We start from the raw sequence: 14,729 nt of genomic DNA, 5'->3' as shown, positions 1-14,729 counted from the left end.
CCCGAAATCCCTCCTCCACCAGGAAGCACCCACAGTCACTGCTTTACCATTTTTGTATTGTTTACTTATTGGTTGTTGTTTCTCATAGTTGTTGTTGTCACAGTTGTATTTCTCCGGTTTGCTCTGCACCTATGACATCTGCCTCTCTTTGTACCATTCAACAAACTCGTCCAACAAAACTGGCCCTAAAGAAAGGAGAAGACACAAATAAGCTTGTGTAAAATCCTCATAAAGACCACATTTATGTTTAGATTTAAATGTTTACTTACAGGCACCGTCTTCATCATAGTTACTGAGGTCCAGGTTGATTGTCCTGCTGAACTCTAAAACATTGCACCATTGGTCTTTGTTGATGACTTTGTACTTGGATTGCTGAGGAAGAGGAAATAAATTCACTTCATTAAGGCATCACTGTAACTGAATCTGCAACTACAACAGCTGAAAATGGAAATAACTAAATCTTAAACTGATTGCACGTAAAGTTACAATGTCATTTAGCACAGTGGTTCTCAAAATAAAGGCCCGCGACCCCCAAGATAAGGGTGCCAGAGACTGAGGACCCCCACTGTACCTGAAGGTGGTTAAACACAGCCATGCACAATTTGGAATAGTCATGTGCAGACAACACTGCCCGTAAAAGGGGATAAATGGGAGGGGCCAATGGAGGTCAGCAAAACAATGGTCCATTGTAAAGTTAAGCTGTGATATACATATTTTATATTTAACTTGAAAAAACAACCACTCTTATCAGAGAAACAATCTTTTTTTAATCATTCGTGTAGTAAATAGGCTTCTTAAAAATGTAAATCCCCTTTGTAAAAAAATAATTACAGTGGTTTAAAAATTGCTACAATGGGTTAATAATGGCAAAAAATGGTGGAAAAGGTGATGAAATTGAATTTTAAAAGCAGCAGAAATGGTTTAGAAGTGGCAAAAATTAGATAACATGGAGAGCTGTAAAAGTAGTCAGTAAAACAAAAATGAGATAAAAGAATGGAAACGTTAAAAGTGAAAAAGGAGATTAAAGCCTGGACATGGAAGGATGAATAATAAATAATAATAATAGGAACCTATCGCAAGGTATTATTATGCCAAAAAGTTATCATGCCGTGATCACAGAAATTTGGCCTAATTTGGCCACAATCTTAATAAAAAAATAAAAAAATAAAAAAAACATATTCTTAGAATGAATAAAATCTTGAAAAAGCCATTTCTATGTTGTTGTATAACTATAAAGAATGGGTTTTTTTAATACTTTCTTTGTATTACACCTTAGTGTTAAGGTGTGTTTGGATCAAATAGAGTTGGATCGAAACAAGCACTGAAGGTGCACTCCAGTTAATCTCAGATCTCAGAAATTGCCAGTTGGATATGTAATCAAAAATGTGCCTAAGTCCCAGTCAGACTGTACCAGTGTGTTAGCAGGAATATAGAGTTAAAATCACTTCTTCAGTCTTCAGCATTTTTTTACTAGATTTTGTAGGTATCCAGCCTACAGCTGCAGGTACAGAGGGATCTTCAATGATAATAATTGTTATTATTATTATTATAGCTACTTTATTTGAATGGTATTTAGTGCTTTGACACATGCAGAGGAAAAGAAAAAACAATTATTACTTAAAACAGTTACGACTAAAAGTTATGGTTTTGACTTTTTATTTCATATTTTAACCTTTTAGATCAATAATTCTAAATTTTAAATCCTATTTAGACCTTTTAAAATCATGATTTTGACTTTTATCTCATGTTTTAACCTTTTTAAACTCCTAACTTTAAATTTTAGTTCATTTTTTTCCTTCAAAATGCAGGATTTTTTATTTTATCTCAGTTTTTGACCTTTTAAAAATGCAAGATTGTTAAATTTATCTCAATTTTTGGGGGCTTAAAAATAGTGATTTTGACTTTTATCTGATATTTAGATCTTTTTAACTCCTAACTTTAATTTTTAGTTCATTTTTTTACCTTAAAAATGCAGGATTTTTGATTTTATCTCAGTTTTTTGACCTTTTAAAATCATGGTTTTGACTTTTATCTCACATTTTGACCTTTTTCAACTCCTAACTTTAAAATTTATCTCATTTTTTTTTTTACCTGAAAAACACATGATTTTTAATTTATTTCATATTTTGACATTTGAAACTCATGATTTCGATGTTTACGTCATATTTTGACTGTTAAAAATTATGATTCTGGATTTTATCTCAGTTTTTGACTTTTGAAATTAATGGTTTCAGCGTTCTCTCTCATCTTTTGCCTTTTAAAAACATTATTTTGACTTTAAATTCCATGTTTTTACCTGTTAAACTTATAGGTTTGACTTTTTATCTCAGATTATGAGTTTTAAACTTATCATGTTCACCTTTTAAATCGCAAAATCATTTATCATCAGTGCCAAGTTTTCCACCCCCATAATTCATTTCTGGTGATAATAAGGTTGGCTTTTAATGGTTAAATATCGACCCTGGTAGGCCCTCAGGTTCAGAATCTGGTCCCTGCTGTGGTTGAGTTTGACACTCCTGCCCTAAAGCATGAGCAGAACTCAAGCAGGTCAAGAGCCTAAACAAAAACCTAGCCAAGATAATAATCCAACGACTTCATACGACACCAAGAACCCAGATGTCATGAGATACCAGGAAAACTCAGACGTCATTAGAGCGCAGACATCATAAGAACATAGGAACCCTTTCTGTCTTTTCTAAAATAAATAATGCTTTACAGAAGTCTTATAAAAGCGATGTATGGGGCATTTTCATTTCAGTAAAAGAAAAGTGAGAGAGTACAACGCTCTCTTACCTCTAGAAACTGATTAAACACAGGAAACAGAGGCCACGTCTTTCCCAGAAGAAGTCCCAACATGCACTTGGCTGTGTTCAAGTCCAGACTCCTCTGATCCTTTTCCTGTTCAATCAAAACAACCACAGCTCCATGACATCATAGGAAAAATATAAACTGCATTTTAATCTGTACTATTAAACCCAACACTGGTACGTCACACAAAACAGCCTGAATTCCATTATTATCTGATCTAAAGGTCAAATAAATCAGCACTGTTGTCACAGCCTCTGTGCTGTTTTCATTTACTATTTCTGAGTGAGTGTGGTCATTTATTATCACGGCTCAGAGTCTACGTGGTAGAAGAGTCAGAATGTAAATTTCACACTTCAAATCAAACTTAGAAAATGATTTTCACCCATGAAAAGCTTTAAGATTCACCTGAATATTGTCTTGATATGACATTACAAATGCTCTTCACTTTTCAAATGAGTTGAATCAGATCTGTTTTAGGATTTAATGTGAGAATCTTTTCTAGGAAACATTCTGCGTGACTCACCCGGGCAAAATCAAAGGCATATCTATAAATGAGCTTAAAACTGGTGCTGTCGTTTAGGACAGATCTCAGGTAGTCGAGCGAGTTTCTCAGCCTCTCCGTGGAGTCGCACCTGACAACGACAGAAAGGAACCTTTAACAGATTCAACGTGAACTTCTGAACTTTTAAAGGAACAGAACTGGAGACAGAAATAAAAGAAATGGAAAAAAAATGTGGAAATATAAAAAAAGGCGTACTGCAGCGAGCCCATGCCTCTCAGCCACTCCTGGAGGGTGAAATAACCCATACTCTGAGCGTCCAGCTTCCAGGCAAGAACCAGCATCACCACCTGGGCACAAACAACAGCATTTATACTTAAATATAACAACATAACTGGAGTAGATGATCTGGAACAGTAGATATACAGATGTTCCCCTAATAAGTGAATTCTTTTTCAATAAAGATGTGTGCAATATGCTGAAAACATTCAATCTTTTGAACAAGTCCAGAGCCAAGCTGGAAAATTTGTCTTAAAGTGGGTTTTTATCTCAATTTAAGATGCACGTTTTCCTGCCTAATGGTGTCGTAAACAGACCAACTATAGCTGAAAATTTGCAGTGCTGCACTCCCCTGCTGGCTGCTCCAACTTTAGGCCTCTGTAATGTTCATAATGAAGGTGAAACGTCACAGAGGTGCAAGTACCACACCTTAAAACAACAGTGTGAACTACAGAAAAGCACTGACCTCAATAACCCTACATCTGGAGATCAACAAGAGCAAATACTGGGTGAGCTTGAAGTAGCCCTTCACATTTCTGTAAAAATGCAACTAAAAAGGGAAGAAGTCAGGTAGTAAAATGTAGAAATGAGGAGGGAAATACTTAAAAAGCCTTTATTCAATGACCAAATCATATAGAAAGTAGGGCTGTTGACACTGATGCATTTATCTTGAAGGGATTAAGTTCCATAATTAGGGTATTAGTTTTTTACAAATCTCGATTAATTGCATGCTTTATTTTCCCTTCAAGCAGATATAGTTAAGTCACTACAGCAACCTCTGCAGCCACAGTGATGTACAATAACTCCATCATTTCTTCTTAATATCTCATATCACTTTAAGAAGTCAAAGAAAGCTCAGTGGATAGTCAAAAGTCATGTGAACCTTGTTTTTTTAAACATTTATCTTCTTACTGCAGTGTTTATTTTGCCTGATAAAGCTAGGACTAAAAATGCTGGTGTACAAGCTTTTTTTTTTCCAAAGAAGACGAGACCAATGCCCCATTCACACAGGACTAGAATTACCTAAGGACCTCTGGTAATTTGTAATATCACGCTGGTTATCAGTATGTAAAGGACACACGAAAAAAGAAACATCACCTACAAAACACAATGTGCAAAACATTGCATTTTTAGAAATAAAAATGCAATGTTGTGCACAACATTGCATTTTTAATTTTTAGAAAGTTATTTTTATTTTATTTTATTTTTTTATTTTATTTTTTAGAAATAAAAATTCAGTGTGCACTTTCTTAGCTGCAGCCATGCAGAACGCTTATGTTCTCCTTTAGGAATTTTTGCAAATTCTAGTACTTTACAGACTTCACTCGTACTGTGTGTGTGTGTGTGTGTGTGTGTGTGTGTGCAGTTCACTAAACACCAACGTCAGGGGGTAAATCATAAACAATCAGAGGTCCACAGGTAATTTTGGTCCTGTGTGAATAGTGCCTTAGACAAGCTAAAAATGGTCTTTGGTTAAAAAAACTCTGGCAAAAGTAATTTTGTTTTTTGTTAAGCAGATTAAAACAAGATTAAAATGTTCCGGCTGGACTGCTGCATGTTCACAGTCCATGATAATTCGCCACTGTGTTTAAGTGATGCCAGTATTCATTGTGGCATTTTCAATCATCTTAAGTGTTGATAGTGCATTAATATGAGTGTTTTGAATTTGCATTAATTTTTCTATTAGCTTGATTAAATTAGTTTCAAGACAATAAAAGTTGTTACTATGAGGAAAGACTAAAATGTAAGGATTTTTCTTGACTAAAACTGGGCTTAAATATTTTGAGTTTTTGTCAACTAAAACTAGATAAAATCTGTTGAGGTTACAAAAGAACATTTTAATCTACAGTGCGATTAGCACGTGACTAAAATTATCAGTGGACCTTTGATAATTTGTCAACTACTCCCTGACATCAGTGATGGGTGTGGTGCATTTGCACAGGTTAAGCAAAGTCTGTAATGTACTCAAATTTACAGACGTTCCTGAAGAAAAACATCAGGGTGCTGCATGGCTGCAGCAATGAAACTGCAGTGCACATCATGTTCTGTATGTGATGTTTCCTTTATGTGTCCTATACAGACTGCTGACTAGAGTTTCTAATAGATAACATGTGCTTAAGTGATATTTTCAGTTCTGTAGCAAGCTGTCCATGACTGATAACCTAGTGAACAATCACCCCTAACTTTAATTACACATCAAGGTTGAATAAGTCACCTGTGCGTATCTGCAGCTGATCTGACAGAGGAAGAGAGAAAGTTGAGCATCCCTTCCATTCATGTATGAGAAATATTGAAATATGAACCCCTCCTGTTACTTTAAACAGTTTTTATGCACTTGGTGCTGCTGCTGTTGTCCTGAGCTCTATAAATTTGGGATTTTTACGCATCCAGAACAACTTTCGTTGAGCAGATCAGCCGTTGCAGCCTGACCGCTAAGTGCTGACGGACACATTTCAAACCTTCAACTGCTGTATGCATGAAATGTACGGCTAAATAATACTGATATAAGATCAGGTCTTGCAAAGAGAAACTGTGGGAAGCAGAGCAGCTGTGCGTATGAAGAGAGCTGTGGGCATGCTTTTGGACAGCAGAGTTTGAATGAATATAGAAAGTATAATAAAGCCATTTTTATACATAAGCAGAAATGTACTTAAAGAAAAGCACTATTCATAACCTTTATGTGTCAAAACTCTCCCTCTACGCGCTATTATTTTTTCAACCAGAAAAAGTCACAGGGTGTTATTTGCAATTAAGTACAGAAATTAGATTAATGAGATTAATTGCTATTAGAATATTTTATCGTTTGACAGCTCTACTAAAAAGCTAACACATTTCAACCGTGGAGGATCTTCAAAAGTAAACCTGTGGTGTGGTACCACCAATGACAGGCAGCCACATGAATCAGAGAGAGAGGAGCCAGGTGAGAGTCAGGCCTAGTCCACATGTAGGAGGGTACAGTGTTTTTGAAAACAAGCCCTTCCTGTGCGTTTTGGCCTTTTGCACTCACACAAACAGCATTTTAAGTCACTGAAAACACACTTTAAGTAAAACTCCTTCCAAGGTGTTCTAAATCTTGGCCAAGGGAGCGACTGGACCCTTTAGGCCAGATACATCTCTCACGGCCACTTTCCCAGGTAAGAAAATAATACTCGTCCTCATGGGATTCTTTGCAAGAGAAGTGGGGGGAAGCTATACTAGCCCAACATCTCGATTTTGCAGCTACACCTGATGAAGCAACTCTGCTAACGACTCTCAGGTGACCGCCCCGATCATTAGCTTACAAATGGTCAACAGACTATATTTCCTGGCTCTGGCCCCAGTCACTTTAAAACTGAAGAGGCCTTTTGGAGGACAGATGAAATGTCAAACACCTTAATTAAGTCCAGTTGCCCTCATGACCTAGATTTGGATAAGCATAACTTGGATGAAAGAGAACATACACAGACAATCTCCTTCCAGGGTGAAAGGTTTTTAGAAACTCTGTTCTAACAGCATTTTCATGTGGACAAGGACAGTCAAGTTTGGGGCTTTTAAAGGGGACATATTATGCAAAAATCGCTTTTTCAGGCTTTTCTAACAAAAATATGTGCCCCTGGCCTGTCCACAATCCCCTAAAGTACCAGAAAAATCCATTCCCTCCCCACCTCCCCTTTCTCCACCTTTCAGAAAATGTGTACTGAAACAAGCCATTCTCAGATTTTCCCCTCATGATGTCATGTTAGGAGTTGGCTCCGCCCCCAGGTTCAGTCGGCTCTCCCCGCTTGGAAGAAAGTTCCGCCCTCCTCTTATGATCCCCCTCTCAGCTTAGAGGAGGATCAGGAGACCCACATCCATTTCCTGAGAGGGGCGGAGTCAAACATCTCAATAACATGTAAAGCCACAGACATAGAAACAGCTCTGAGCAGGGCTGAAACACAGGATCTTTAGACATGCAAAAATCCAAAACTGGAGTGATTTTTCAGAAACAAACTTCACAGGCATGTTTTGGGGACCTCTGAGACCAATATAAACTTGTCTTCAAAGGGTAAAATATGTCCCCTTTAATGTCAAAGTTGTGCTGGTGTTGACATTGCTTGCTGGACTTTTTAAATGCTTCCACGCACACACACAATTGCTCTCCCACTTTGTTGCTCAACAGAGACACCTGAATTGACTATAGACGTCAGTGCAGCTTCATACAACACCAAAAACACAACTCCAGCTGCCAGCAGCATTGTTTTTTGTGTGAGAGCTGGTTCAGGTTGGTGGGATGGAACTGAAAATGACATGGTCATTGCCATGGAACAGCAAGAAAGTTTTCACAGGTCAAGGGCTTCAGTTGCTGCCTCTATGAGCTGCTTCACCCACACAGCAGAAGACAGCTGACATGGTGTGCTCTTTATAACACATAAAAGTGGGTATCTGTGTTTCCATGTGGACAAAGATGCTTTTGAGAATGAAGCATGTGGACAGGATTATTTATGAAAAAAGCAGAGGAAAGCATCGATATTGGAGCAGTTTTTTTTAAAACTACTTGTCTACATATGAATGAGGCCTCAAAAAGGGCTTTGAATCAACAGTAATGATGAGACATCCGCCATGAATCAGCAGCCAAATGCATAAATACAGGCATTAAAAAAAGCGTCTGCTTACGTTCTCTGGCTCCACTCCGATGTCCTCACAGAACTTCTCCATGCCCTCCGGACCGACGACTTCATCGCAACCTATTTTAGACAGAAAAGTGTGAAGCCACATGTGGACCTGAAACACTGCAGCACCACTGACATGATAAAAAACAGCAACATCTGATAATGTTCAAGGAGTGACTGCTGCTGGTGCAGAGCCTTAAAATCTACTGTAATAATCACCTGCATACTCATAGAACCACTCCAGGCATCTTTTACTGGAAAACGTGTCCTCCTCACGGATTTGTGACGTCTCGTGTTTCCTGAAAACACTTCAGATGTAGAGAGAGATTTTGGGTCAAGATCAGCAGCAGAGCAGAGTCACAGAAATTTAAAACTGGCTGCATTTTTATTTATTGAAAACTTATGACTTAAAGCACACATTGCTCTTTGTTAATTGACAGTTTAGAGAATTAAAGCCTTGTTCTCTAACAAGCAAACCCCCACCTGTCCTGGCGACTTTTCTTGGCTGACATGTCATCTCCAGCAGAGGGTCTCCTCTTTTTCCTAGGAGGCATGGCTCTGGAGCAACAAGCTAGACAAGGGAGTGGGTGAAAAAATGAGAAGAAGGCTACCTACACACAGAAAGGTGATGCATATACACGGCTGCTTTAAAAAAAGGCTCTTTTTGGTTGTAGATTCCTGCATAATCAGTCAACAACTGTGTCGACAGCGCATGGAGACCTACGGCATGTTTGATAAAGCAGATAAAGTGGAATTAACCTATCTAAAATGTTTCAGCTGAGATGAGCTATGTCAAGAATTTATCTGGAGCATTTTATTTCCTGTCTTTGAAGGACGTGGTGAGGTTTCACTCTGGATGCTGGACAGGGCTGAACGATTTGGGAAAATAATACAGTTGCAGTTTTTTCCCCCAATATTGCGATTGCAATTTGATATGCAATTATTTGTTAAGTTTCTCATCTCGTTTATTTCTGAAAAATACAAGCAATAAATCACTCTATTTCATAACAACACAACATTAGAATAAGCAAGGGCTGAAAAATTGTGAAAAAATATCTAACTGTGATGATTTTGACTCGCATTGCAAATTAAAGTTTAATTTCTGTATTGAAGGGAGGCTGATAATTTTTATTTACTATTTTTTTCTAAGAAAATGAATAAAAATGAAGAAAGTAGGATTTTTAGTAGACTATTCCAAAAAAAGACAAGAAGGATTGTATGATATGCAATGCATAAAATCTGTACTGCAAAAAAAAGATTTAAACTGGCTTTTTGTCATGATTGAATCTAATTTTCAATCAATTGCCCAGCCCTAATGCTGGGATCATGATCCATAATTTTCGCTAGAATTGAGCTTTTCAGTGTTTAGTCCTGCTATACTAATCTTGTATCTTGTATTAATTATTAACATGAGTAATGCTTTATGTGAACAATGAATTCAGTCTGTGGAAAACTTCCGTCCTTTTTGATATCATGTGTTTTAGAAGGATGAACTTTTTATTAATTTATTAATCCATAGTATGGAAGAGTACCAAAGATTTCAAAAATATTTCAAGCAGTGTCTAAATTTGTTTTCATCTTAATTTGAGACGCACATTTTCTTGCCTAATGGTGTTGTAAGCTGGCTGATAATTTGTATGGACAGCTGACATGCAGACAGCGCTGTGTTCCCCCTGCTGGCTCCTCTGATTAAACAGTATGAAGTGAAACAAGCACCTAAATGATTCCTAGTCTTAGCCTCACAAGAATGCAGATTGTTAATTTAGATCTTTACTGGAATCTGGTTCATCTCACTGCTAAACCAAAGACGATTTTCTCTGGCCAGAAGAAGTCACCTTTTTGTCAAACTGGTTTGTTTTTGTGGTCAAACACGAGGGGAAATGTTGCATAGTGGGAGTGTTACACCAACAGACGCATTTAAAAAAACAAAAGTATTGGCAGCTGGTTAGACTAGTATTTTAATACTGGTATCACTGGTCCTGATTTTTACTATCAGTGCTAATTTTACACATTATCGTCACACTTTATAATAAACAACCAGGATGGAGATTCATATTCTCTTGTCGTCGTTGCACATTTAGGAAAGATCATATTTCGCTGTATAAGCCCCTGTCGGTAACAAAAGAAGCTGCTCAGTATTCAGATTAAACTTTAAAAGACTAACTTACATAATTTTACTTCTACTTACGTACATCTTAATCAAAGTAACTGTATTTTTATTCGAGTGTTGTAGTACTTCTTCCACCTCTGGTCAGCTGAAGTTGTTCATCCGTATTCCTTAAACTTAATTTTTTTCTAAGGATTGAAGTTTATTTCTTTGTTCATCCTCAAACTGAAGTGTTTGAGGGGTTATTGGGTCTGACCTACATTTATAAATCTGTATCAATACTGGTTAAAATTAATTTGTAAAAATCGGCAAAAATCCACTATTTGCATTCCTAAAATCATCAGCATCAGCAAGTGGTTAAATTGTTACTTTAAATACTGATATTTGCCCTAACTCTCACAATTAGTGCAACTATGTTTTTATTCAAATATGAGGTATGGCTATTAATCAATGAGACTGCACTCATGAAGATAAAACCATGTGGTTCCCAGCCACACTGACTGTTATATATTAAAGTTTGGGTATTCAGCTGTAAGTTCCCAATAAGTGACGCCTTTACTACACTGCTAGCTGCAGATTATAGAGCACATGTTTTTGCAAAGGCATAGAAAAATTATTAGCTTAAAATCTGAGCAAGGCATTAACTTGTTTTTTTTTTTTTTTTTTTGGTGAAACTGAACAAAACAGCAGTTGAAGCTTTTGGTGTACTGGGAACACTGCATGTCACAAACATCCAACAAATCAAACAAATAGTTTGAAATGATTGATGACTCCGTAGAAGAATGATAGTCTTCATTAACAAAGAGACAGTTTGGCAAATTTTGGCTGAAAATTTGAACTTGACAAAAGTGTGTGCCAAAGCTGCCCCAAAACTTCTGACCTAACAGGAAAAACTCAAGCCAATACAATCCAGACACAAAACGGCAATCAACGGACTGGAAAACACTGTCATCACCAAAGATGAAGCAAGCACCACAAAGCAAGCCCAAATTCAAAGCCATGTTGATTATTTTCTTTGACATTAAGGGGATCATTTTTGAAGGAGTGGGATCCAGAAGGGTCAACGATGAATCAATGCTTTTAAAAACAGGTTCTAGAAAAACTGAGAGAAAGTCTGAAGAAAGAGACCACAACTGTGGAAAAATGGTTTCATTCTTCACCAAGACTCCAGCTCACACTGCCCTCTTGGTGAAGCGGTTTCTGACCCAAAAACAAATCAGAGCTTGATCACCCTCCCTATCTTCCTGATCTAGCACCGTGCGATTTATTTGCAGAAGAGGAAGAGATTGAAGAAGAAAGACACTTAAAAATACATTATGCATGATAGTGGTTGATAGGCTTTGGAAAATTGGGTTTTAATTTTCATTTAGAAGGTAGTTTTTGGTCCTGAGACTAGATCAGTTGAGAACCACTGGTATACATAAAGGAATAGTTTGATCTGCTTCCTGTAGTATCATACCAAAGTTCAAAAATCTGTTAAAGTGAACCCCAAGAGGTTCATCTAAATCAGTGCTCACCAAAGTCTGGGCCCCAAAGGTACTAAAGGTGGGCCAATAGAGGAAATCCATGATAACAAAAAAATCACAGAATATACAGAATGTCTTACATTTCAAATCTCTATAAAATACTTGATAAGATGTTATTATTTTAAGACTCAGAAGTCATAAAGCTCAGCCAGGAGTTTTAACTCATGCCATCTTTTTAGCATTTATTGTGTCAGATGAATACAACCGAAGTCACCATTTAACTGGTTACCGCCAAGCATGGTACAATGCTGCTATATTCCCAGTTTTAAGACTGTATTAGTGCCTTGTGAGAAATTAGGAAAACTTTGCCAGACCATAATTGGCATTTAAAGAGATAAATATTAGGAAAGGAAATTTAAGTGACTTTGCAGATGCCAGAGGCTCATTTAGAGTAATTGGTGACCCCGCAAACACTTTCAGTGTAATGTTGGTGTGTCTGAAAGCCAAGTTTCTGCATTGAAATTATCTGCTTATGAAATTAGAATATGATAAATAAAACGAAAATATTTGAGCCTCGTGTTATGGTTGTATGAAGGGTTTTGGTGAACCACAAAGGTCCTAAATTTGGCCACAGTGTACTGAAGTTTGGGAAAGGCAGGTCTAAATTATTACCTGAAGGGTGGCTATCCTGTCCAACGTCTTCAGTCAAGTTCTATTAAAACAGAAACATAAAAATACCCTATGATACACATTCACTTTCATGCATAAACAAATTTAAAGATGTCAAATACTCAAGCTGTTCGTGTGTATTTACCAGCCTGTGCAACGTGTGGTGGATCTTATGGATGCTGGCCAGTGTAGTCAAGTGGGAATTCAGCTGAAAATCTAGTGCAACAAAGAAATACAGAAATATCATCAAAGATTCAACCTACAGCATAGCACACAACCCTTCTGCATCAGCTCACACTTGTAAGCTTGCTACAAGTACAAGGGTACGAGAAGGTGACATCACCTTAGCACAAATAAAACCCCATGATTTCAGCTTTTATGAGCAATCAACACATCTCTGTAGTGCCTAAAATCTTCTTTGATTTCTACTTTAAAGGTTTAGGGTTTCACAGGACGACAGAAAATATCTGACACGAATGAGGGAGTGACTCACTGCATTCCTTTAAAGACATGCTAACTCTGAAATATCCCATCATGCATGCTACCTTGTCGCCAGATGTCACCTATGCATTCTTGTTAAAGAGCTGTCATCAAAAACGGCGCTTTTAATTGATGTGAAGAGGCCAAAATCAGACGGAAAACTGCCGAGCAGATAGCACTAGCTGCATACCTAAAATAGCAGTGCAGACGCGCAACTTGCACAGAGTTTACAAAGTATCTGGAGAGTTTGGCATATGGGAGTTGTAGTCCATTTCCTTTAAAGGGGCCGTTTGAACTCCGGCTCAGGCTGTGATTCTAAACTACAACTCCCAATCCTGATTGAAACAACTCTTTCTTTTAGACCCTTCTACCCCCCAACATTTACCCCAACTGATTGCATGCATTTTATATTATTTAACCAAAATCTTTCTTCACACGCTAACTAGCATGTTAGCATTGCGCAGACGTTTTGCAGCAGCCTGTGCAACTGCCGCAAAGCCGTACAGCGCTGCAGCAGCACGCAATGAAACATGTTTTACTCAACTGCGTCACAATTTTCTTTCTCAGTAATAGTCCGCAGTTGACCAGAAAACTGACCTATTTACATTGACCTCACGTTGGAGCCAAGTTTAAGCTAAAACGCACAGAGAAACACATGTTATGATGATTATGACAACCACAACGCAACGATTACCATCGAAATGCCTCGGAATTCAACCAACGTCGACTGCATTCAACTAGGCATTTCTAACGATGCACAAAAAACAACTTAAAGAAACAATTTGAGTCAAATCTAACACCCAACAAGGCCGAAACAACTGAATTTACACTCGCTATTCTTCCTTTGTTGTCGCCCAATTCAGCACCTCTTAATACAAAGAGCCAAGCAAATAGCATGGAATTCATCCGTTCTTATCAAACCATAAAGAAAAAAAGGGGTTTAAAGTACGTATAGAAACACGAAATGTAAGTTTGTTTCTCTTCGACGAACTGTAGCAGTCATAACGGGTGGATATTTGACGGAGAAAAGCCTTTAAAGCGTTACTACTTACTTGCCGCATCAGAGTGCATTTTTATGAAACATACAACTGTCCGTGGGAAGTCCGCAGACCGGCCAATAGGCGGGCCTTGTCAACGCAAACCACGCCCAAATGACTTGATTGGACATCAGTGGGTTCTGTTCCCGCCTCTCTTAACTTATAATTGGTCATTTGACGTGTCAAGTCAGAAAAAGGCGGGAGTAGAAATAAGGCCCGCCTTTTCATTGACGTGATTGGTCAGAGATCCCAAACAGGCTGAACTATGCTTCCAGTTAATTGGTGTAGAGATTTTTACGAATACGTCACTCACCAGAATTTCCTCGTGCAAGTCTGAAACCAGCCCACGATGGAATCTGATTGGTCAGTCAGGCTATAAGTCGACCTCCCACTAAAACTTCTGTTAGGGTTCGTTTGCTGTCAACTCAGCCGGGCGGAGATACATTGAATTGCGGTGAAAAATGCAGGTGATGTTTGATGTTTCAGTGATATTATATTTTGCCTGTGTTTGTGTTTTATTTATCTTGATTCAAAAATGCGTCATACGTGGCAAAACATCGACAAAAATACGACAAGTGCTCATATTGTGACAAGAAAAGGGAGTTATCAATTAAAAGACAAGGGCACGGGGCTACTTTGGATCTCAATTTCTTGTTCTTGAAATCTTTTCTCAACCTGAATTTGTTAAAGTGATCAACTAGGTAACAAGTGCTGAATATTTAAGTTGTTTTAACAGCCTTTCAGAGCTCCCATGAG

The 14,729-nt window shown here is 37.7% G+C and overlaps 1 protein-coding gene across 2 annotated transcripts; it reads right to left on the bottom strand.

The window, feature by feature from the left end:
- Positions 1-7: 7 nt before the first annotated feature.
- On the bottom strand, positions 8-14,051 carry dcun1d4 (DCN1, defective in cullin neddylation 1, domain containing 4 (S. cerevisiae)). 2 transcript variants are annotated; one of them, XM_041791615.1, is made up of 11 exons: positions 13,989-14,051; positions 12,602-12,672; positions 12,460-12,499; positions 8,698-8,785; positions 8,434-8,522; positions 8,219-8,289; positions 3,566-3,657; positions 3,332-3,440; positions 2,794-2,898; positions 270-372; positions 8-185 (listed from the first exon to the last, which is right to left on the bottom strand). In XM_041791615.1, exons 1-11 carry the CDS (start codon positions 14,005-14,007, stop codon positions 130-132), a joined length of 843 nt encoding a protein of 280 aa, XP_041647549.1. In that variant the 5' UTR covers positions 14,008-14,051; the 3' UTR covers positions 8-129. The 2 variants fall into 2 exon arrangements, with proteins under 2 accessions (XP_041647549.1, XP_041647547.1); XM_041791613.1 differs by lacking the exon at positions 13,989-14,051 and adding an exon at positions 13,002-13,157.
- Between the last annotated feature and the right edge of the window lie 678 nt (positions 14,052-14,729).

The sequence above is a fragment of the Cheilinus undulatus genome, linkage group 7 (assembly GCF_018320785.1).
Source record: "Cheilinus undulatus linkage group 7, ASM1832078v1, whole genome shotgun sequence".
Lineage (NCBI taxonomy): Eukaryota > Metazoa > Chordata > Actinopteri > Labriformes > Labridae > Cheilinus > Cheilinus undulatus.
Note: the sequence above shows the minus strand (reverse complement) of the source record. Positions and strands in the feature narration are given on the sequence as shown.

What these genes read in the sequence shown, in the direction of transcription:
- dcun1d4 (XM_041791615.1), bottom strand. An exon ending in ACCACACGTTGCACAGGCTG is followed by an intron (nt 12,500 to 12,601) that starts GTAAATACACAC and finishes CTGTTTTAATAG; the next exon opens with AACTTGACTGAAGACGTTGG. An exon ending in GTGGTTCTATGAGTATGCAG is followed by an intron (nt 8,290 to 8,433) that starts GTGATTATTACA and finishes TGTCTAAAATAG; the next exon opens with GTTGCGATGAAGTCGTCGGT.